The sequence below is a fragment of the Heliangelus exortis genome, chromosome 28 (genome assembly GCF_036169615.1).
Source record: "Heliangelus exortis chromosome 28, bHelExo1.hap1, whole genome shotgun sequence".
In the NCBI taxonomy this organism is placed as follows: domain Eukaryota; kingdom Metazoa; phylum Chordata; class Aves; order Apodiformes; family Trochilidae; genus Heliangelus; species Heliangelus exortis.
The window spans coordinates 3,307,416-3,330,140 of record NC_092449.1 but is presented as its reverse complement, the minus strand read 5'-3'; the positions used below and the strand labels follow the sequence as shown (position 1 = coordinate 3,330,140).

Here is a 22,725-nt window from a genome sequence, read left to right as displayed (position 1 = left end):
GAGACAGCAGAGCATGGAGCTGTGGAAGGGGGAGATTTCCCTGGTTTTCCATCCTCATTTTGCAGGGGTGTTGAGCAGAGCCTGGCCCTGCTCTTCTCAGGATCTCTCAGCACAAATATTTCTCCTGAAATGCCAGCTTCCCTTCTCTGCTGTGGGTCAGCCCAGACAAGTTGAGTATTTATTCTTCTCCTGCCAGTGGAATGTGTAATGCCTACTTGTCTGGACAGACACACTGAGGATTAGTGGCAAAGAATATTAGCAGGTAAAGAAATTATGTGTTTTCTGGCAGGGAGAGGGAAGCAATTCTCTATTGAGAACCAGAACTGGGCAACTTATTTGCCTGCTGGCTGATTCCAAATCCACTCCTGCTCTGCTGTGGGTGAACAAAGAATGATCCCCTCCATCTGAGTTGGCACTGAAGGGCAGAGTGCTGCTCAGGGCTTGGGTTTTTCTTTACCTGATTCTGCAAAAAAAAAAAAAAAAACACCAAAAAATGCAGGTTGAAAAATGATCTGGCTGCTGGCTTGGTGATTTTTGAAGGATTCAAGGGTCTGAAAGAGGGGTGTTTCTCATCTCTTGAGAGGACCCTATCAAAAATTGGGGGAGGTGGGTTGGGTTGGGTTGGTTTGGGTTGGTTTGGATCTGGAAAAGGCCAGTGGGGAACTGAGCAGGGGCTGTTTTTCCAGCAAACCGCAGGCAGCTTTCCTTGTGAGCCCTCGTATTTTTTGATCCTCTTCAGCTGCAGTTTCTATTTAGAGAAGGGGGATGCCTGCTAATGCTTGCAGTCCCAGCAGGGGATTTTGGTAGTCTGGAATGCAGAATATTTTGGGAAAGTTGAGTTGTGGAATGAAGGCAAGGAACAAGGTAGGTCTGGGCAGGGAGCGTGGCCGAGCGGGTGTCGCGTGTGCAGACCTCGGAAGTGAGGGGGTGAGGTTGGTTGGTGCTTGTTGGCTTTGGAGAAATGACAGTAAAAAGTGGCACTTGTTGGATCTGTCACCTCTTCCTGAGCCCTGGAGTCAAAGCAAACAGCCCCTCCTTGGTGCAGCAGGACACCATGCTCCATGCAGCAGGGATGTTGCACAGCCAGTTGGACGTGTGCTGGCCTTGCCCCTGGAGCTGCTCTTCAGAAGTAGCTGGATGAGTGGGAAGGTTTCCTTGCTGCCCAGCAGTGTCCCTCAGACCCTGAACTAACTGAGCAGAGAGAAATAAGAACTTGGGAGGTTGGGGATGGAGCAAGTTGGTGGCTCCCTGACAGAGCTGCTGGGACGGAACAACGTTTCCATTTGCAGCCCTGCCCGAGACGTGAAGAAAAACAGTCAGGTATCCAAAAGAAATACCCAGAACTGTCACTTGTTTTCCTCCTGGCACTAAATAATCTGACCTCAAGAGTTCCTGCAGCCCTGTGCTGCCAGGCAGGAGCACACACTGCTGCACTGATGGTTCTCCAAGGTAATCTGGGCTGGCCTGAGCCCCACAGCATCATCCTGGCTCTGCCTTGGTGTGAAGAACCAATGGGTTCTACCAAAGTGCAGCTTCTAACCCACAGTCTGCAGGCTGAGGTACAGACAGCCAGAGCTTCTCCAAGCCCTGTTTGTGCTGTCCAGGTAGGGCTGATGGGGACAGTCTGGAGCCACTTCTCTTCCTACACTTTTTATTTTAAAAAAAGGGATCTTCAGGTCACGCTGGGCCACGCAACGTGGCTTTTCTACACGTGTCCTCTTCTGTCTTCAGTTCTGAGAAGAGGTGACACTTGCTCACCTCTTCTGGGAAATGCCTTTCTTGAGAAGGGGAAGGAGTGGGTATTGTGAGGGTGAAGTTGTTGACTGCAGAGCTGGTAAAATCCATTGGGAGTAAAATGCAGAATTTGTGAAGGTCTGAGGAAAAACCCCGAGGTCTGAGCACATCTTTCCTTCACGGGTGAAGGAAGATTTTGGAGGTGCTCTACGTGTTGTGCCACAACCAGGACAGATGTTTTTGTGCTTGTTCCCATTCTCTGCTAAGAGCCTGGGGCAGGAGGAAGTTGAAGGATGGGGTTTTATTTCTAAAGGGCTGGATTTGAAGCAGGGGGGAGCAGGCTGGGTTGTGTCTGGATAGTGTGGGTCAATAATTTGGGGGGATGTGATGGTTTCTCCCACCAGGAGTGACTTTTGGGAACCAACTTCTGCAGGATCTGTGTCCTCCTCCAACAAACTCGGAGTTGGGACACTTGCTGGTAGCTCTCCTTGAGAGCAAAGCTCTTTTTGTGGGGCTGCTCCTCGTTCTCTGGGATCACACCACCACCTAGTGGTACCAGCAGCCAAAACTCTGCCCTCCAACCTTGGGGTTTTTTTGTTTTTGTTTTTTTTCTTCCCTTTTTCAGAAACGATCCCAACCTCTGGAGTTTATCGATCCTTTAGCCAACAAAAAACCCAGGATCTCTCACTTGGCTCATCGAACTCAACCAACTTTCAACGGGAAACTCAACTCTTCCAACGGGAAGGACATCCCAGCCCCTGCCCCAGCCCCAGCCCTGCCCCCGCCTCTGCCCGAACCCGTGAGCTCCGGTTCCAACCTCCCGGTCCTGGAGCTGCCGAGACCTCACGACCCCCTCTCGGATGTCAGCAACGACCTGACTCACAACGGCAGAGACTGTGAGAACCCAGAGCCTGCTGACAGACTGACTCATCCTTTGTCAACAGACTGTCCCCAAACGAGCAAGCACAACTGCAGCCCCTACGTCAAAAGCAAGAAAAAATCCAAAAAGCACAAAGACAAAGAGAAGGAGAGGAAGGAGAAGAAAACCGAAGAGAAATGCAAAGAGGAGAAGCAGGACTGTGAAGTAATAAAAAATCCTGACTTAGGTAGTGTTCCCCAGGAACAGGTGACAGGTATGTAGTGTCCAAGGGGTCCCTCCCCCCCCCCCCCCCATCCTAATGGCAGGATCAGCTGTGGGGGATTTCTTGAGGATAAATCCGAGGGAAGAGGTTGCAGAGCCCCTGTGGTTAACAAAATCATCTCTCTGTCCCTACCTACAAATCGACCAACACCTTTCCTCTCAAAAGAGGCTATCAGGTTTTTCCTGTTTAACCTTTCAGGCTGTTTGGGGCTGCCTCAGCCCGTGTCATGTTTCTCCTTGCTAAATGAAAAGCTGGATTAATCCGTGGGGGTGAGAGGCAGGCAGCAAGATCTCTTGGAAAAAAGCAGTGCTGCTCAATTGCTGACAGGTCTGCTGCTTGCCTTTGGGTTGGTCATGGCTGCCTCTGGAGTTTTCACTCAGTAATGAAAAGTTAGGCACAAAAGCTTTTAATATGGGGGCCAAAAAAAAAACCTGATAGATAAGCCCTGTGATAAATGCTGTTAGAGAAACCAACTCTTTCTGGCTGAGCTTCCCATTTGCATCCTGCTAGGATTCTGAGTTAATCTTTTAACCAGGAATCTGCAACCCCTTGGGATGCAATGAAAATGTTTTCCATCAAACCAGCAGATTTCTTACTTCTCCACAACCTTAGAAGTGAGAGCAGAGAATATATATTGGTTAATCCCATCCATCCCCTTGCCAGGGCCTGCAGCTTTCCTGGTTTCTGTTTCCTTAGGCTTTCTTACAGTTCCTGGAGTGGTGGGACCTCCCCTGCAGCCTCTGGGAATATTGCAGCCCTGACCTGTTGTTAAATATTTTTTTGCATCCCTCTTGTTTTCCTTTTGCTCTGTTTGGTCCCAGAGTTCCTCTTTGCACTTGGTGCTTGAAAATCATCCAGTTCTGGCTCAGCAAAGACACCAACTGGAAATGGAAACTGATTTCTTGAATTCCTGGAAAAAAAAAAGAGCTTCCCAGGGCAGAGGGATTAATAAGATGTCAGCTCTCACCTTCCCCCACAGCCTTTGTAGCACCTACAGGACACATTTTGATTGCTCCCCAGTGGGTTTGGGTGGCAGGCAGCAGCTCTGCCCATGGTGTGGCCCTGCAGAGCCACACTTTTCAGATGCTTCTCCTACTTTGTGATCTAATTTTTGTACTTTTGGCTGGGAAAGTTGTTTTTTTTCTTCCCCATGGCCTTGCCCACTTGGAGCCAGCCACCCTTTCTCTCTCTGAATGGGGGGGTTTTGTCAGTATCCCAAAAATCCCTCAAATTCTCTCTTTTTTTCTGCTGACCCTTTAACACCTTTCCTGCTTTGCTTTCCAAAGTTTTCCAGTTTTCATGCCTGGCTCTTGGGCAATGAGTAGGAGTTGGGTTTGGGTCCTGCTGCCCTGCAGATGGATGCAAGGTACCAAATCCCAGCTGGGCTGGGGAGCAATCCCAAACAGGATGTGGTCAGTGGCTTCTGGCACCTCCTGCAGCCAGCCAGCATCTCATTTGGGACCTTTTCCTCCTGTCCCTTGTTCCATGCAGATGGTGGGGGCCTAATCCTGCTCCTTTTGGAGCTGGCAACCTGCCTTGAGCCCCACTCTCCAGCCAAGGGTTCTGAGTTTCTTCTTGGGAGGTTTGGTGGAGGGACCTTTGGGGCCCTTCCAGCAGTCAGCAGGTGGCACTCGTAGGCAAAACAATTCTCCTGCTTTTCTTCCTGTCCCCTCCTTTTTTTTTTTTTCCTCTCCCCCCCCATGTTCTGAGTCTTTCAGGCTGGTGGGCAGGTAAGGGGACAGCAGAACAGGCTGCCAGCACCAGCAGGAATTGGGACTGGGATGTTCACAGGGACCCTGGGGTTTCTGCCCCTTCTCCCACTCTGCTCAGAAAAACCTTTCCGTGGAACTTGAGAGAAAAAAAAATCTTTTTTAGCCCAGTTTATCTGGGGAAGCAAAGCTCAGGGCTCAGATGTTCCTGCCTGTGCAGCTGGGGAAATGGTGCACTTGGAGGTCCTGCTTGCTCTGGGTAACACCTTGGAAAGAAGAACCACGTTTGCCTCTTTATTTTGCTGTCTTCTCATGGGTGCAGCTGAGTTTCTGGTGAGGGTTTTCAGCAGACCCCCCCCCCCCCCAGCTGATGAGAAACAGCCCTGCCAAACCTTTTTTCCTCCCAGTCAGCCCTGCAGAGTTTGCAGGACAACACCTGGTTGTGTGCTCACCAGGGAAAAGCTGCACACCTTAAAAACCTCTCTGGAATATTAAGAGTAGGAACCTGAACCTGGGGTGGTTTTAAGAGCAGGAATCTCTGTGGTGTAAAGTCAAGAGAAAACTGTGTCCACCTTGCTCAGCTCTCTGCTTCTCTGGGCTCAGAAATGTGTTTTGCAGCTTAGTGGTGATATCAGTGTTATCCCTCCCTGCAGGCAGTGTTTAGAAAGCAATTAAATGCAGGATTTTTTGGCTGCTGGGTGCATTGGCTAATGGGGATACTGTTCTGCTGACAGACAGATACCAGAGAAGCCTTGAAGTTTCCCTCACCTTCTTGTGGATCTCCTGGCTCTGTCAGTTCAAAGGCAAAGAGAAATCCTTTACAATTCCATAAAGTGGGTGTTGCAGGGGAGTTTCTGGTTTGAAGTTTAATTGCATTAAAGCTAAAGGATTGTCTGTAAACAAGCTTTTATTTTTTCAGGTTTAAATGGAACATGCAATAATTCTAGTGTACCAACATCAACTTCAGAAATGCCAGATTATTTATTGTAAGTATATTTATCAGTTGCTTCCTCACTTAGGGATCCTCTTCCAAGCTAAAAATCACAATGCAATGGGGATTTTTGTGGGATTTTGTTACTTGATAGAACTTTGTGTGGTGGGTTTTTTTTTTTTAAAGAAAAAAAAAGGTTTAAAACCCAACTTTGCAGCTGGAGTTCAAGGCTCTCCTCCTATAATCCAACTCTTGAAGTACTTCAAGAAACATTGCCTACCTTGAAGGGATTAAACCTCTCCATGGTAGAGCTGGAAACTTGGAGAGGAAATGATCTGCTTTAATGTTCAGGAATACAGGGTGAGAAAGGATTTTGAGAGGTTAGCAAATTCTCCCCCTCTTCAGAGCCAAGATCATCTCCATAAAGCAATGGAATAGTCCTCCTGGGGAGGTTATAACCCCTGGGTTAGGATGTGAGCTGCTTCACCTCTTGACTTTTTAATCAGATCCCCTTGAGGTTAATTAAACAATGTTCTTGTCTGCTGCAGCACAAAAATCCCTCTGCATAAAGCCAAAAATCTGCATAAAACCAAACCTGTTATAAACAAAGCTTTGAGACAGCAAAAAAGTGGAGCTGTGGGTGATGTCCCCTGGGCATGACTCTGGGGTTTTAATGCCATCAGATCTGGTCTGGCTGTGCTGGGATCACCCAGAGGGAAGGGGAGGAGGAGGCATCCACTTTTGGCTCTGCAGGAGCAGTCCCAGGAGTTGGCTGGAGGACATGGAGGGTTCTTGAATGGTTACAAAATTGTGGTTTGGGCTGGAGGAACCGTGCAAACTGCTTGAAGTTGGCATTGCTAAAACCATCCAGAAGAATGCAGATGGCTGGGGGATTTTTTTGTCTTGCAACAGACTTGCTGCTCCCTCCTGTAGAGGGATCTTGCAGCTCCTCAAGTCCATCTCCAAAGAAATCCTGTATGGTTTATGAACTCCTGAACTCTCTTCTCTCACCTTTTGTGTGATTTGAGTGGGGTTTGTCAGCTCCTCACATGAGAAGAGCTGTCACTGCTGCTTGGATGGTGGAGGTGTAACTCAGCATGGGGTGGACAACCTCCCTGTCTCATAGCAGGATATCCTGGGTGAGTGCTTATTGATACCAACCCTTAGCAAGGACTCACTTCTTGGAGGCTGGAGTGTGTCTTGTGTGAAAACAGTGAAAGTTTTCCCTGAATCTGGTAGCCAAGTTTATCCATGGTCAGGCAGGAGCTGCTGCAGCCAGACCAAGGTGGCAGATAAAGAGTCACCACCCACAAAAAGATGACTTTTACCATCTGGGAGGACTGGCTGCAAAACATTGGGGTTTTAACAGCTTTTTGGGGAGCTTTAACAGCTCTTTGTGGCTTCAAGGGGCCTCCGAGGTGCATCAGTTGACCACGAGCTCTGGAGCTGTGTTGAGTTCACGTTGGGTGTTTTCCGGAAGGTGGTGGAAACACAGTCAGTCTATTCAAGGAGGTTTCTTCTTGTGCTTTTGCCACATAGTTGTACTGTGAGCATTTTGCAACCATAGATGAATGCTTTTTGTTGTTCCTTAACACTGGAAGCATGATATTCCTGCTGTTCCAAGGTCTGGCACAGCTGCAGAACTCCATGTTCTGCAGGACAGCAGGAGTTAGCAAAGCTGTTACAGCGCTATCTGAACGGCCTCCTACACCCTCAGCAGCTCCCAGGCTTTGCTGTACCTGCAGATTCCACCCTATCTGGCAGAGATAGGAAATGCTGAGAGCAAACACTCTCTTGTTTGATGCAGAAGTCAAGGCAAAGATCCTGGGGGTTACCTCTGGCCTGCTAAAACCCAAACCTCCCCACGGCCGTTTTTAAAACGCAGTCGCCCGCTGGGCTCGTTGTCCCAGCTGGGGAGGGGAGGGAGGGGGGGGGGGGGAGAAACTTGCTAAAAACCATTAACTAAATCATTCTCCCTGCAGAAAATACGCAGCCATCTCCTCCTCAGAGCAACGTCAGAGTTACAAGAACGACTTCAATGCAGAGTACAATGAGTACAGGGATTTGCACGCCAGGATAGAGAGGATAACCCGACGGTTCACGCAGCTGGACGCCAAGCTGAAGCAGCTTTTGCAGGGCTCTGAAGAATATAAGGTAGAAACAGCAAAGCCATCACCTTGAGAAGCTTGTTCTCCAAGCAGCAAGGCTGCTACTCCTTGGAGTAGCACGGGGATGATGGGTTTGGTGCCTTCAAACCTCCTGCCCGCAGCCCAGAATTGGTGGATGCAGAACGTACACACAGCTGACGAGCTCTGGAGCCTGTTCTTAAAACAGCTCAGTGCTCTTTCCTTTTCGAGCTGGAGCACACACATCATGGGACTTGTTGACAAGGAGAGGCCTCAGTGAGACAATTGGTGTCTTCAGCCAAAAGCTGCTGGAAGCTATTAGTGTATCCCAGCCAGAAAACCTCCTATTTGCACATGTGGGAGCATATCGGGAAGGGGAGTTAGGACAGGGTCATCTGTTTCTCTGGAATCTTTGATCTTAATAATGTAGCATTCTTCAGCTTGTCAGCCTGATTTTAAAAGAGCTTTAACTATTCATTATCTTGAGCAAGTAAAGCTCAATGAGTATAATAAACAGATTTTTTCACAGAGCACCTATTGTGCTAAGCTCCCTTTCCTCCTTCAAACATCCTTCCCCCTCTCTTGGAGGAGTTTGGTGATTTCTCACTGAATTGCTTTCACATCTTGGGGGAAAAAAAAACAAAAAAAACAGGCTGAGCTGGGGAGGAAATGGCAATTATTCTACCAAGCCAAGTGTCTGCTGCAGGTAGTGCTCATGGCTGATCCCTTCAGTGCTCCTGGTGTCAGCACCAGGTGGTGAAAGTGGTTGGAGCCACCAGATCTCCCAGGAAGAGGTGGAATTCCTGGAGGGAGCAGATTTTGGGCAGTATTTGGAGGAAATGTGAATTGAGGCATCAGTTAAGGCACACCTACAGCACTAGGTCATGGGGCTGTGGGCTTTTTTGGAAAATAATAAGCTGTCTTTTCCTTTTTTTTTCCCTTTTTTTTTTTTTTTTTTTCTAGACCATCCATGATCAAATTTTACAGGAGTATCGGAAAATTAAAAAGGTAAGGAAAAAGTTGGCTCTGAAAAAGGCTTTTGGGTGGTGCCCCTAGTGTGACTGAAAGAGATGGGTGCTTGCCAAGTGCAAAACCCAAGCTCTGAAAATTCACAGCAGAGCTTTGTTCAGCTTCAGCTTGTCCCAGAAGTGATCCCTTTTAGGATCAGGAAGGATTTTGGGGGGGATCTTGAGGACTTTTTGCTGTGGGGGCACAGCAGGATGGTTCACACCTCTGTCTGGGGTCAAAATCAGGGAGGGGGGGATTTAAGATTTCAGTAGAAATTTAAGAATTGATGGCTGGGGTAGAACTGGTGAGGCAGGCTGGGGTTATCCATGGGGTTTGGGTTTTAAATCTCCCAGTGATGTCCCTGAGGGATTTTCAGGAGCTTTTTGAAGAGGTTCCTTGCCCCTTGCAGGTTCAGCTTTGTTTTAAAGCTCCCAGGCTTGCAGAGTTCAGGGCTGAGGGGGGGGCAGAGGGCAGGTGGAAGCTGCTGTGAGGTCCAGCTGCCCCAGGTGATGCTGAGCCTTGCTCAGGGTGCTCTCATCTCCCTGGGTGCTGATGAGAAGTTGCTTGATTTGACCCTTTAAAATTCTGATTTCTTTAAAATTCCCCATTTTAGAGGGAAAAGCTCCCAAAGCTTCATCCCTTAGACATATTTTTACAGTTTTGAAGCCTCACCTGGGTTCAGTGCAGGTGTCAGCAAGTGCTGAAAAGTGCTTTTTGTTTATTTTTATTTTTTATTTTCCAGACTAACCCCAACTACAGCCAAGAGAAGAATCGCTGTGAATACCTCCACAACAAACTGGCTCACATCAAAAAACTGATAGCAGAGTATGACCAACAGCAGTTTTAGCTGCCACTCATCTGGACTGGACAGGGCAAAGAAAGAAAAAGAGAAAAAAAAAAAAAAAAACTTAAAAAAAATTATAAAAATTATTAAAAAAAACAAAAAAAAAAGGAGAAAAATTTAAAGAAAAGGTCACCTGGACGTTACGTTCCCTTTTCTACAACTTAGGTCCCTTTCAGAGATGAGCATTAATTCCTCCTGGTTGGAAGAAATTTGGGAATTCTTAACATGCTGAGTCTGAGCTGGGGGCTGAGCCCCAGCAGGGTCCTCTTGAGTTTGAGCCTCTCTGAATGGTGGATTGGAAAAAAAGAAAACAACCAAACAACAGCAAAAAAACCACCCTGCTTGTTTGAAGGCAGCCTTTAAGGGAAGGGAAAAAAAAAAGAAAAAAAAAAAAAAAAAAAAAGCCACAAAACAACTTACCTAAAGTGAATGAAGCTCCCAAAGGTTAAGAATCAGTAGTTTTCATGGATTCCAGTTTGGCATGAAGTGGAATTACCCCTGGCCCAGCTCCACTGGGTTACAAATTGTCCTTCAAATGGTGAGGAACTGGAATGCTGCTAAAAGTTACCTCCTCCTCCACCACTCTTCAGCTGCAAACTGGCTGCTCCCCCACCTTCCTGCCCCCTCCTCTCCTTCTTGCTCTCTGCTCTCTCCAGGGGGTTGTGGGAGCAGGAGGGGATCAACCCAGGATCCCTAAAATCAAACAAAACCCACAAAACAAGCAACAAATTACCCCAGGTTTCTTTTGGTTTGAATCCCATTTGTGCAGTTGGAAGCAGTGGGTGTATTTTTATTTTTTTTTATTTTTTTTTACCACTGTTTTTCCAGCACTTGTGGTCCACTCTGCCTGCATTAACCTCCACACCCCCATGCTGGGAAGGTTTGAGATCAGTTTTGTCTTGGATTTTTATCATTTTATACCAAGGCAGCTGATTTTATTCATTGCTTCCTGAGCCTTGGGTCTATTTTTGTATTGAAAAAGAGGAAAAAAAAACAAAATAAGCATCTTCTTCTAAAACTGTGCCTCCCTTTTCCTTTCAGGCCAAGTGTTTCACAACCTTTCCTCTCCTCTAACTTCAGTATTACTAAAGCTGAGCAGTTATTTTATTACCTGACCCATAAGTGAGGAGGAGGGGTGTGGGGAGATGCTTTCTGGTTTTCTTTTTGTTGGTTTTTGGGGTTGTTTTTTTTTTTGGTTGGTTTTTATGTGTCGTTTTTTTATTTCTTCTCATTTTTTGTTTGTTATTTCCCAAAGAAGCAGCAGCAGAAAAACCATTCCTGGGAACAGGCACCCGTGAGAGAAGTGAGGTGGGATTTTCCCAGGCAGGTCACTTCCACTCTTGGGCTTTATCTTGCCAGCTTCTCCCTGCAGTCTTTCTTTTTTTCTATTTTTTTTTTTTTTTCCTTGTTGTTTTTAGTTTTGTTTTGGACTTGAAGGGAACATTTTTATTTTACTTTTTTTTTTTTTTTTTTTTTGAAAGAGTATGGGCCAGGGTGTGAGAAAAACACCAAAAAGCACAAAGGTGGCCTTTAACTCTGCTGTTTCTTTCTCTCCCCTCTCCCTTTTTTAATCCTGCCAGCCTGGGGGAGTTGACTTCTTCTGGCTTCCATTTATTTCCATTTATCTCAAAGTAAAGGATTAACTTCCCTGGGGTGTCTCCTTCCCTTGGAGGTTGCACTGAGGAGCCTTTCACCCTTTGAAGGAGCAGAATGGCAGAGTTAAGGAGGGAAACAGTTCTTACACAAGGAGTATTTTCTTTTTTCCACCAGCCCCCCCCCAAAAAAAAAAAAAGAAAAAGAAAAAAAATACAAAGTGGGTCCATCTGCTGTCAAAAAAACAAACAAAAAAAAAAGGAAAAAAAAAAAAATATTACTAATAATTCCATTCTGGCTCATTGGGTTTTGCTGCATTGTTCAAGCTTTGCTCACACCTCTTCTCCTCCAAGGAAAGACAACAGGGAGCACCTGACTCCCCAGGAAAAGCTGGAAAAAACACCAGAACTGAAGGCTTTTTCCAGAAAACTTTTCTCCTCCTGTTCCCTGGGATTTGGTGGCCACCTCCAGGCTCAAGCTGAAGCTTCCCTGAACTGGGAATCTCTGCACTGGAACCTCCTGGAGCTGCAGGGATGGAGGAGGAGGAGAAGACCTGGGGCTGGGGGGGGGGGCCCTGGGCTGCCACCCCTGGGAGATTTGGCACCACCAAACCCTCCCAGTGCCACCACCAAACCCTCCCAGTGCCACCACCATCCCCAACTTGGTGGCAATTCCTGGGACTTCATCTCCATCTTCGTGGTGTTTGAGGAGCCCAAGCTTCAGAGCAAAAACCCAGGATGAGTAAATTCTTCCCATGGAACCATTTCTCTTGATCCTTAAGGTTTTGAATGGGCTTTTTTTTTTTTTTTTTTTCCTTTTTTTTTTGTTGTTGTTGTTGCTTTGGGAGGGGAGGGGGGGGAGTATAGAGATGGATCTGGATCTTTCTACATCTGCTATAAGATATTTTTGCAAACAGAGTTGTATACAAAGATGTATTGTGTACATTTACATGTATATTCTGGAACTTCTAAAATTTGAATAGAAAAAAAAAGGAAAAAAAAAAAAAACACCTTGAAAATATTTAATGAATATCCAAACTGTGAGACCCAATTAGCATTCAACAACTTTTCTGCTTCACTTTTCTTTTGGACTGTGTTAAAGAATTGTAGTCAAACCTGCCTTGTTTTTTTTGTTTTGTTTTTTCTGTTTGTTGGTTTTTTTTTTTTCTTTTTAGAAATTACAAAGCTAGGCAAATTTTTGTGCTTTTTGGATTAATAGAAACCAGTTCTAGGTGATTAAGTATGATCTTAACTTATTGATACTGTGTTTTACTTTGTAATATTGTACTGTGGATAAAAACTATATTGAGCCATGGAGTTGGAGTTTACAAAAAAAAAAAAACAAAAAAAAGAGCTTTTCACTTTGCCAAAATGTTACAATTTAAAGGCAGCATAGTCTTCAGCTTTCCTAATCTTTTTTCTTAAGAGCTAGTGTCTTTTTTGTACACTAAAAAAAAAAAAAAAAAAAAAAAAAAAAAGCTGAATGCTGATTTTGCAACATATAATAAATTCACTGTATTGGAAAACAAGCAAACAATAAGGTTGTATATTTCTTTTCAGTGCTTTTTACTTGCAAGAAGACTCCAAAGGGAAAGGTGATGAATGGCTGGGGAGCAGGAAAATGAAAGGAACCATCTCAGCTGAGGGAGTTAAAGTCAGAGCAGGAGGAAGGAAACTCCAGAAGGAAAAAGGTTCTGGGCTGGATCACCCACTTTCCACCTCCTGCCCAGCAAGGTGCTGGAGCCTCCTTTGGGGAAGGTTTTCTGGTGGGCTCAGTTTTTCCATGGTTAAAATCTTTTTTAGGGTAAAATCTTGATGAAAAGGGACCCAAGGTGGGCTGGTTCCAGAGGGGAATCCCATGAGCATGGACTCAGGGAATGGTTTGGGTTGGAAGGGACCTCAAAGCTCATCCAGTCCCAACCCCCCTGCATGGGCAGAGACCCCTCCCCATCCCAAGGGGGCTCCAAGCCCCATCCCAACCTTCCCCACTTCCAGGGATGGGGCAGCCACAGCTTCCTGGGAAACCTGGGCAACCAGGGGCTCAGCACCCTCCAATCAAAGAATTTTTTCCTAAACTTTTCCTCAAGTTTTAACCCATTTCCCCTTGTCCTCTCACTACACCCCTGTCTCAAAAGCCCAACCCCAGCTTTCCCGTAGCCCCTTCAGATCTTGGAAGGTTCCTGGAAGGTCCTGGAGCTCAGAGAGGTGGCAGCACCCAAGATCCTTGCTCCTTCCCTTGGGATCAACTCTGCTGGAGCTCCCAAGGTTCTGGTGGCTCCTGCTCTGCCTCTCCTGGGGAAGCTCCAGACTCTCCAGGTGCCTCCGCAGCCGAGGGGAATCCCGAGCTTCCCCCCCCAGGAGCTGAGGAGGCTTTGAGGTCCCGATTTCCTGGCTTGGGGGCTGAATCAGAGCCAGGGGGAGGTTGAGAAGGGGATGGAGCTCCCAGCTCTGCCCGAGGGGCTGAAGAAAGCTCAGGATGCAAACAGCATCTTGGGGGGGTTGGGGGATGGAGGCTTTGTCCCTTTTTTTGGGGTTTGATTTCTACTCTTTGCTCCTGGTGCAGCATCCCCAGGGCTGCTGCTCGCTGGGCTTGGAGCAGGCAGAGGAAAGGAGGAGATAAAACCACTCCAGGAATCTGCTCAATCCCATAAGAAGCACTAAATCGGTGCCTTTTAACCCGGGTCCTGCTGCAGGGTTCTGCCTCCAAAAGGGGGGGAGAAAGGAAACCAGCAAGGAATCCTGCCCTCCAAATTCCTGCCCGGGGTGTTTGGGTTTTTAAAAGGTGAGGGGAGGGCTCAGCTCCATCATCTGTGTCACCAACCCCAGCAGGGGGAGGTGACAGTGCCCAGGGTCACCCAACCCACGTTGTGGGGTGAGCTGATGCTGTTCTTGCAAAATCCCCCTCCCCAAATCACCAATTTTTCACTCCCAAATACCCCCTCTGAGCCGAGCTCCACATCCCCACCTTTCATCCCTTTAATTCCTGCTCCTGAGCTCACCCCTGGGGTTAAGGATCGATCCTGGGAGGCTCAGGGACACCACGGATGCTCCTACGGGAAGGGTCCCCGTCCCCCCAATCCCATTCCCTCCCGGCTTTCCTGGGGAATTCCTCTCCATCCTTGGCAGCTCCAGCTCTGCCCGGGGTCACGCACTGAGCTCATTAAACTGGGAGCTGCCCCAGTGGAAATTTACTGAGTTTGCCTCCCCCTTGCCAGAGCCAGCCCGGCTCCTGCCTCCTCCTTATCGTCACCCAGCCGGGAGCTGGGGACCGAGGCTTGGGGACAAGGAGCAGCATCTATTTTGGGCTGTGGCCATGTGTCCCTCCTGCCTGCGAAGCCAAGAGCAGGTCCAGGAGGAGCCCAGGGCTCTGATAATTCAGGTCACACTTGAGAGAGAAAAAAAAAAAATAAGAAAAAAAGAAGGAAAAAAAAAAAAAAAAAAAAAAAAAAAAAAAAAAAAGTGTCACTTAGCAGTGACACAAGGTGCCCTGAAATGAGTGTCACAAGAGATGACCCCGTGATGTCCTGGATGCCCCGGTCACCTTTTGAGGGATGAAACAAGGCCAAAAAAAAAAAAAAAAAAACAAAAAACCAAAAAAACAAACAAAAAGCAAACAAACAAACAAAAAACAAAACCCCACCACAACAAAAAAACAAAACCATAAAAAAAGCAGCAGGCTGGGTTTTTCCTGGGCACTTTTTTTGCTGGTGGCTGGGTTAGAGGAGGAAGTTGGTTGGAATAATTTGTCCTGGACACGGTCTGATGGTGCAGGTCCCTCTTGGGACCTCCACCAACCCCGATTGTCCCTTCCCACGCGTGGGTCTGCCCGTCCTTGGGTGATGGCACAGGGAGAGGGGAGGAGAGGACAAGGAGCTGAGATAAGGAAGGGGCAGAGCCTGGGGGGGGGTCGTTCAATGCCAGGAGAAAAAAAAACCCAAATGGAGAAGAAAAAAGCAGCTGTTTGTGTCTAAATCGCAGGCGTTTGGGGCTCTTTGGGGGATTTAGGGGGGGTCCTGCCTGCATCCCCCCCCCTTCCTTACTTCTGGTAGGATCAACCCCTTGAACCTGCTTGGAATGAAGGAACCACCCAAAACTTTGGTGCCACCAGAAGCTCCCGGGTGGGTTTCATGGCCTTGGATGCTTTGTCCCCAGGGATGCCAGGGTTGGGTTTTGGTGGTTTATTTTTTTTTTTTTGGGGGGGGGGTGTAGGGGGTGATCACGATCTCTTTGGCTCCTCGGCTCGGCCTGGCTCCCTGCCAGCCCCCGGCAGCTGGGGATTGAAGCCGTTTTTTGGGCGACCAGCCCGGGCTGCTGGCCCGTGGCCACCGCGTTGGGCGAGCAGGAACAAGGGAGCCCCGCTGCTGCGGTGCCGAGCGTGGGAGGAGTGGGAAGGGAGTGGGGAAGCGGAGAAAGGAGGGGGGGGTTGGGGGGGGTGGGGAAGGAACAATGGTGGGAGTTATGGGAGGGGGGCAAAGAGAGAGGAAAAAAAAAAAAAAAAAGAGAGAGAGAAAAAAAAAAAAAAAAAAAAAAAAAAAGAAGGAAAAAGCAGTGGAAAAATACCAGTTCTGGGCCCCTGGCAGAGCTGCCCGGACCCTCCCCGCCCCAGGATTATTGTACAAAGAAATGTTATTTTTGTTTCAATAATTTGCTGAGGCACTGGCATTCCAGCGCGGGGCTCGTTTTGTCCTCCAGCCCGGCACCAAGGGATCATTGTTCCTCCCGGGCCGAGGGGCCATGGACGGGACCCCCCCCCCTCAACCCCCCCCATCTCCATCCCCACCACCCCCCTCCCCATCCCCACATCCCCATCCCTCTGCCCGCCCCCGGGGCTCGGTGGGTCCCGGCCTCGCTCCGTGCCCCGGGCTGAGGCTGAGGATGCCAAATGTGTGTGTCCCCCCCCCCACCCACCCCCCCCGGCCCATGGTGGGTGGCGGGGAGCGGAGCTGTCCTCGCCGTGTCTGCGGGGAGCCCGGGGGGTGTGGAGGGGGCCCGGGCGTTGCTCCTGCTCCGGGGGCTCCTTTGAAGCCGGGCCTGGGCATTGAAAAAGCGGCTGGACCCCCGGGGGGGGCATGGAGCGGGGTGCCAGCTCTGCCCCATCGCTCCCAGAGCAGCCCCCTCCCCCCCCGAGGGCACCCCACGTTTACCCCCGTGTTGGGTGCTGCCCCACGCAGGGCTCGGTGCCCCCTGGCAGGGCCGATGGGGGCTGCCCCGGGGGGGGGGGTGTAGGGAAAGGGTGGCCCTGGAATAGAGGGGGGGCTGTGGGGTGTTGGGGATGTGGGGTGCTGGTGCCAGGGCGCTTGGGGTGCACATGTGGGGGGCTGCAGGGTGCTGGGGGGCTGCAGGGTGCTGTGACCTTTGGGGTGTCCGTATGGGGGGTTTTAGGGTGCTGTGAGCTTTGGGGTGTCCATGTCAGGGGCCGCAGGGTTCTGGGGTGCCGGTGTTGGGGGGCTGCAGGGTGCTGGGGGCTCTGGGTGCCCATATAGGGGGGGGCTGCAGGGTGCTGGGGGCTCTGGGGTGCCGGTGCTGCCCCCCTCCCAGAGCAGAAATCCGCCGACCCGGGGTTGTCAATAGTCGGAAGGCGACAACGGGACCTCTGGTCCCGGTTTCGGTCCCGGTCCCGCCGCCACTTCCCTTTCCCGGGTCAGCTGCCGCTCTCCCCGGCCCGGTACCCCCCGTATCCCCCCGGTAAGAACCGCCGGGGGGTCCCGGGGCCGCTCCGCACCTGCCGCCGGTCCGGGACCGGGGAGTCCCGGGGAGGGATCCGGGGGGAGATCCCGAGGGGGTCGGTGCCGGGGGCGGCGGGGCACGTGCGGGGGGGGGGGGGGGGTGTCGGGGGGGCCGCTTTTGGGGGCGGGTCCGGGGGTGGGGGGGGCGGGACCTGGGAGCCGATTAAGCGGTGGGAGCCGGAGCGGCCGCAGCCGCGATCGCATCATCCCCCGCGGGCAGCACCGGGACCGGTACCAGCTCCGGGACCTCCAGCGCGTCCGGCCCGGTGAGTGCAGGCGGGGAGGGGACAAGGCGGGGAGGACGGGTTTGAGCCATCGGTCCCAGGGAACGGGGGTGGCCCCGGACCTATGGCCCCCCGCGTCCCCGGGAGTGCCGGGACGGCAGGGACAGCCCCGTCCCCGTGTCCCCCGACACCCCGGGGAGGGGGGGACAGCCCCGTCCCCGCGTCCCCTGCAGCCTCTGCCACCCCGGGGAGCAGGGACAGCCGTGTCCCCATGTCCCCTGGGAGCAGCCCTACTTCTGTGCTCCGCTGTCACCTCCCGGGAGGGGACAGCAGGGACAGCCAGCAGCGGGACAGACCCTGCACTCTCCGGGCTTGCTGGGCGGGAAGCGGTGGTCTGGGGAGCAGAGGGTTCCCGGGGGACACACTCGCTCCCCCCTCTTGCTCCCCGCCTGTCGGTGCCGGGGAAGGGACCGTGGTGGCATCTCCGCTGTCACCAGGAGGTGGTGGGGCAGGGAGCCAGCAGGGGGGGAGTTCCCATCGTGCCAGGCCTGCGGGGTTGCCACCCATTTGCTCCTATTCCAGCTCCGGGAACAATGGCCGAGACATTCCTGGTGGAGAGCCCCGACGTGACCTACAGCAGAGACTTCATCGAGGCCAAGTACACGTACAGCACCGTGCACGTCACCAAGGAGAACGGGGTCACCAAGGTAGGGACAGGGGACACTGAGGTAGGGGCAGGGTGGGCAGGAGGTCACCAAAGCACGGGCAGATGGGTCCATCACCAAGATTTGGGCAAAGGGGGCTCTATCTGCAAGAACAGTGTCACCAAGGAGCAGAGGGGTGGGAAGGGGGTCACCAAGGTGTAGAGAGGGTGGGTAGGGGGTCACCAAGGAGCAGGGGGGTAGGCAGGGGGTCACCAAGGAGCAGAAAGGGTGGGCAGGGGGTCACCAAGGTGCAGAAAGGAGGGGCAGGGGGTCACCAAGGAGCAGAAAGGAGGGGCAGGGGGTCACCAAGGAGCAGGGAGGGTGGGCAGGGGGTCACCAAGGAGCAGGGGGGTGGGCAAAGGGTCACCAAGGAGCAGGGGGGGCGGGCAGGGGGTCACCAAGGTGTAGAGAGGGTGGGCAGGGGGTCACCAAGGAGCAGGAAGGGTGGACAGGTGGTCACCAAGGAGCAGGGGGGTGGGCAGGGGGTCACCAAGGTGTAGGGAGGGTGGGCAGGGGGTCACCAAGGTGCAGAAAGGAGGGGCAGGGGGTCGCCAAGGAGCAGGGGGATGGGCAGGGGGTCACCAAGGTGCAGGAAGGGTGGGCAGGGGGTCACCAAGGAGCAGAGGGATGGGCAGGGGGTCACCAATGTGTAGAGAGGGTGGGCAGGGGGTCACCAAGGAGCAGGGGGGTGGGCAGGGGGTCACCAAGGAGCAGGGGGATGGGCAGGGGGTCACCAATGTGTAGAGAGGGTGGGCAGGGGGTCACCAAGGAGCAGGGGGGTGGGCAGGGGGTCACCAAGGTGCAGGGGGGTGGGCAGGGGGTCACCAAGGTGCAGGGGGGGTGGGCAGGGGGTCACCAAGGAGCAGGAAGGGTGGGCAGGGGGTCACCAAGGTGTAGAGAGGGTGGGTAGGGGGTCACCAAGGTGCAGAAAGGAGGGGCAGGGGGTCTCCATCATCATCATCATGGAATCCTTTGGGCTGGAGAAGACCTTTAAGGTCACCATGTCCAAGGCCACCACTGAGCTGTGTCCCTCAGCACCACACCTCCAGGGCTTTGGGCCACCTGTGTTCTGCTCAACCCCTCTGGGTCCCTTTTCTCTCCGCTCTGTAGGTGCGACCATGCTCGACCCGTTTCACCTTCCGGACCGGGCGACACGTCCCTCGTCTGGGGGTGATGCTGGTGGGCTGGGGGGGCAACAACGGGACAACGGTGACAGCAGCCGTGCTGGCCAACAAGCTGGGGCTGTCCTGGATGACCAAGACAGGGCGCAAGGTGGGTGTCCCCTGACCTCAGAAAGGGATGGAGACGGTGACGCAGCTCAGCTGCTTCCATCTCCACCTCCATCTCCTCCCCGGCCCCGTGGGGGTGGGCTGCAACCCTTGGCCCCCCCAGGTTTGGGGGTGCTGGGACTCCTCTAGGTGCTGGTGGCTCATCCTCATGTTCTCCATCCCAGAAAGCCAACTACTATGGCTCCCTGCTCCAAGCTTCCACCGTCTGCCTTGGTTCCAGCCCCACTGGTGATGTCTACGTGCCTTTCCGGGACCTTCTGCCCATGGTGCATCCCAACGACATCGTCTTCGACGGTAGGTGGGAGGAGATCCCACAAAACGGGATCCCGCAAAATGGGGGAACCTGGAAGGATCGGGTCCCCCCCATTTTTTTTTCTCCCAGGTTGGGACATCTCCTCGCTGAACCTGGCGGAGGCCATGAGGAGGGCGGAGGTGCTGGATTGGCAGCTGCAGGAGCAGCTGTGGCCCCACATGGAGAAGCTGAGGCCCCGACCTTCCATCTACATCCCCGAGTTCATCGCCGCCAACCAGGAGGAGCGGGCGGACAACGTCCTCCGCGGGTCCATGGCTGAGCAGGTCCTTGGGGGGGGGACGGACAGAGATGGGGAGGGGGAGGAGGTGGGGAACGCCAACCCCGGTCCAATGTGTCCCTCCGGGTGCCTCCCAAGGTGGAGCAGATCCGCAGGGACATCCGGGATTTCAAGGAGAGCAGCGGGGTGGACAAAGTCATCGTCCTCTGGACGGCCAACACCGAGCGGTTCTGTGACATCGTGCCCGGGCTCAACGACACTGCTGAGAACCTCCTGAGGGCCATCGAGGTCAGGGGACAGGAGAGGGGGACCCCGGAGGGGGTGTCGGGGAGGTGACAACACCCTGAGTCCCCCCCTTTTGTGTGTGTCCCCCACGCAGAGAGGTCTGGAGGTGTCCCCGTCCACGCTCTTCGCCGTGGGCAGCATCCTGGAGGGCTGTGCCTACATCAATGGCTCTCCCCAAAACACCTTCGTGCCCGGGGCTGTGGAGTTGGCCTCCCAGCACAACGTCTTCATCTGTGGGGATGACTTCAAGTCGGGTCAGACCAAGCTGAAGTCGGTGCTGGTGGACTTCTTGGTGGGCGCCGGGCTGAAGGTAGGTGGGGACGGGGTGACAGGGGGGGTGACCTGGGTGGAAGCTGCACCAGGGGAGGCTGGGATGATGTTAGGGGAGGATTTGTCACTGAGGGGCATTGGGATGGCCCAGGACAGCGGTGGAGCCACCACCCCTGGAGGCACGGACCTGCTCCTTGAGGCCGTGGCTCGGGAGTTGGCCCTGGTGTTGGGCTGGATGAGCTTGGAGGCCTCTTCCAACCTGAACGTCCTGTGACCCCCTGATTCCCCCCCTGCTCAGACCAAATCCATCGTCAGCTACAACCACCTGGGCAACAACGATGGGAAGAACCTCTCAGCCCCGCAGCAGTTTCGCTCCAAGGAGATCTCCAAGAGCAACGTGGTGGATGACACGGTCCAAGCCAACCCCATCCTCTACGGACCCCAGGACAAACCCGACCACTGCGTCAGTGGGGAGGGGGTCGAGGGGGTGGGGGGTAGAGCCAGGCTGAGGCTGAGGCTGGGGAGGGGGCTGGGGGTGACAGGGGGGTGACAAGGCCGTCCCCTCGAGCAGGTGGTGATCAAGTACGTGCCCTACGTGGGGGACAGCAAGCGGGCCCTGGATGAGTACACCTCGGAGATCATGATGGGTGGCACCAACACCATCGTCATCCACAACACCTGTGAGGTGGGTGGGGGGTGTGGGGGCGACACGGGGAAGGGGAGGGGGGGTGTCACATCCCGGGGCGTCTCGCTCACCCCTCGGTTGCCCCCAGGACCTTCGCTGCTGGCCAGTCCCATCATCCTGGACTTGGCCATCCTGACGGAGCTGTGCCAACGCGTCACCTTCTGCACCGAGGCCGATCCCGAATTCCAGGGATTCCACAGCGTCCTCTCCATCGTCGCCTTCCTCTGCAAAGCCCCCCTGGTCCCCGAGGGCACCCCCGTGGTCAACGCTCTGTTCCGCCAGCGCAGCTGCATCGAGAACATCCTCAGGTACCCCCACACCCATCCCACACCCACCCCACACCCACCCACACCCACCCCACACCCACCCCACACCCATCCCACACCCATCCCAAACCCATCCCACACCCATCCCAAACCCACCTCACACCCACCCACACCACCCTCACACCCACCTCACACCCACCTCACACCCACCTCACACCCACCCCACACCCACCCCCACACCATCCCACATCCACCCCACACCCACCCCACCTCACACCCACCTCACACCCACCTCACACCCACCTCACACCCACCTCACACCCACCCCACCCCCACCCCACCCCCACCCCACCCCCACCCCACCCCCACCCCACCCCCATCCCACACCCATCCCACACCCATCCCACACCCACCCCACACCCACCCCACACCCCACCTCACACCCATCCCACACCCATCCCACACCCACCCCACACCCATCCCACACCCATCTCACACCCATCCCACACCCATCCCACACCCATCCCACACCCACCCCACACCCACCCCACACCCACCTCACACCCATCCCACACCCATCCCACACCCACCCCACACCCATCCCACACCCATCTCACACCCACCCCCAAACCCATCCCACACCCACAACCCATCCCACACCCACCCCACACCCATCCCACACCCATCTCACACCCACCCCCAAACCCATCCCACACCCACCCCACTCCCACCCCCAACCCATCCCACCCCCACCCCACACCAGTATGTCCCAGTGACCCATAGTGGGATTCCATTAGGTCCCAGTGCCCCCTAGTGGGGTTCCCATTATGTCCCAGTGCCCTGAAGTGGGATCCCCATTAGGTCCCAGTGCCCCCAGGTCCCAATGCCCCATAGTAGGATCCCCGTTAGGTCCCAGTGCCCCATAGTGGGGTTCCCAGTATATCCCAGCACCCCATACCAGTACCCCCAGCCCCCCCATTCCCAGCCCCCATCCTCTCCCATCCCTCCGGGGGGTGTCCCCATTCCCCCCCCTTCCCATTTCCCATTCCAGGGGGGGTTGGGTGGCTGCAGGGGGGGAAATCCCAACCCAGGAGGGGGGGGTCAGGATATCCCCACCCCCTTACCCCCCCCCTTTTTATTTTGTGCCCCCCCCAGGGCCTGCCTGGGGCTGCCCCCCCAGCACCACATGCTGCTGGAGCACAAGATGCAGCGCCCCAAACGTTCCTGCCCGGGGGGGGCCACTTGTCCCCTTGTCCCCAAGAAGACCCCGGGGGCCACCACTCAGCTCAACGGCCACCCCTGTCCCACCCCCCCCCACCCAGGACCCCCCCGGGACCCCCCTCCCCATCGATGGGGCTGATTAAGAGAGGGGGGGGGGAAGCACTTTGGGGTTTGTATTTCACTTTTTTTTTTTTTTTTTTTTGGGGTGGGGGGGGTGGATTTGGGGTCTGCAGATTGGGTAGGGGGGGGGGAGCTGTGTTTTAAACCCCCCCCCCCTAAAAAAAAAAAAAAAAAAATCCAAACAAACCCCTTGGGGCTGCTCCTCAGCTCTGAGTTGAAACTGTGAAGCTTTGACCCCCCTCCCCCCCCCCCCCAAAATAAACCCGGAGCACATTGTGACCCCCCCTGGCTGTGGTTGGTTCCTGTGTGTCCGTCCCCA

General features: G+C 53.3%; 2 protein-coding genes across 3 annotated transcripts in view; both read left to right on the top strand.

Annotated features, from left to right (window-relative positions):
- The window catches only part of ELL (elongation factor for RNA polymerase II), a 51,467-nt gene extending 39,027 nt beyond the window's left edge, over positions 1-12,440 (top strand). For both annotated transcript variants that reach the window (XM_071727950.1, XM_071727951.1), the window contains exons 8-12: positions 2,360-2,867; positions 5,505-5,571; positions 7,499-7,670; positions 8,606-8,650; positions 9,393-12,440. In XM_071727950.1, the coding sequence (XP_071584051.1) occupies positions 2,360-2,867; positions 5,505-5,571; positions 7,499-7,670; positions 8,606-8,650; positions 9,393-9,497 (897 nt within the window). In that variant the 3' untranslated portion in view covers positions 9,498-12,440. The remainder of the gene's footprint in view (positions 1-2,359; positions 2,868-5,504; positions 5,572-7,498; positions 7,671-8,605; positions 8,651-9,392) is intronic.
- A 4,522-nt stretch (positions 12,441-16,962) lies between these two features.
- Positions 16,963-22,444, top strand: ISYNA1 (inositol-3-phosphate synthase 1). Its single transcript, XM_071727820.1, is given in 12 exon segments — positions 16,963-17,078; positions 17,619-17,743; positions 18,851-19,012; positions 19,194-19,323; positions 19,412-19,605; positions 19,698-19,847; positions 19,939-20,154; positions 20,413-20,577; positions 20,686-20,803; positions 20,888-21,107; positions 22,221-22,401; positions 22,403-22,444. Coding segments are annotated over 11 exon segments (1,677 nt in total). The 5' UTR covers positions 16,963-17,078; positions 17,619-17,629; the 3' UTR covers positions 22,430-22,444.
- Positions 22,445-22,725: the final 281 nt, after the last annotated feature.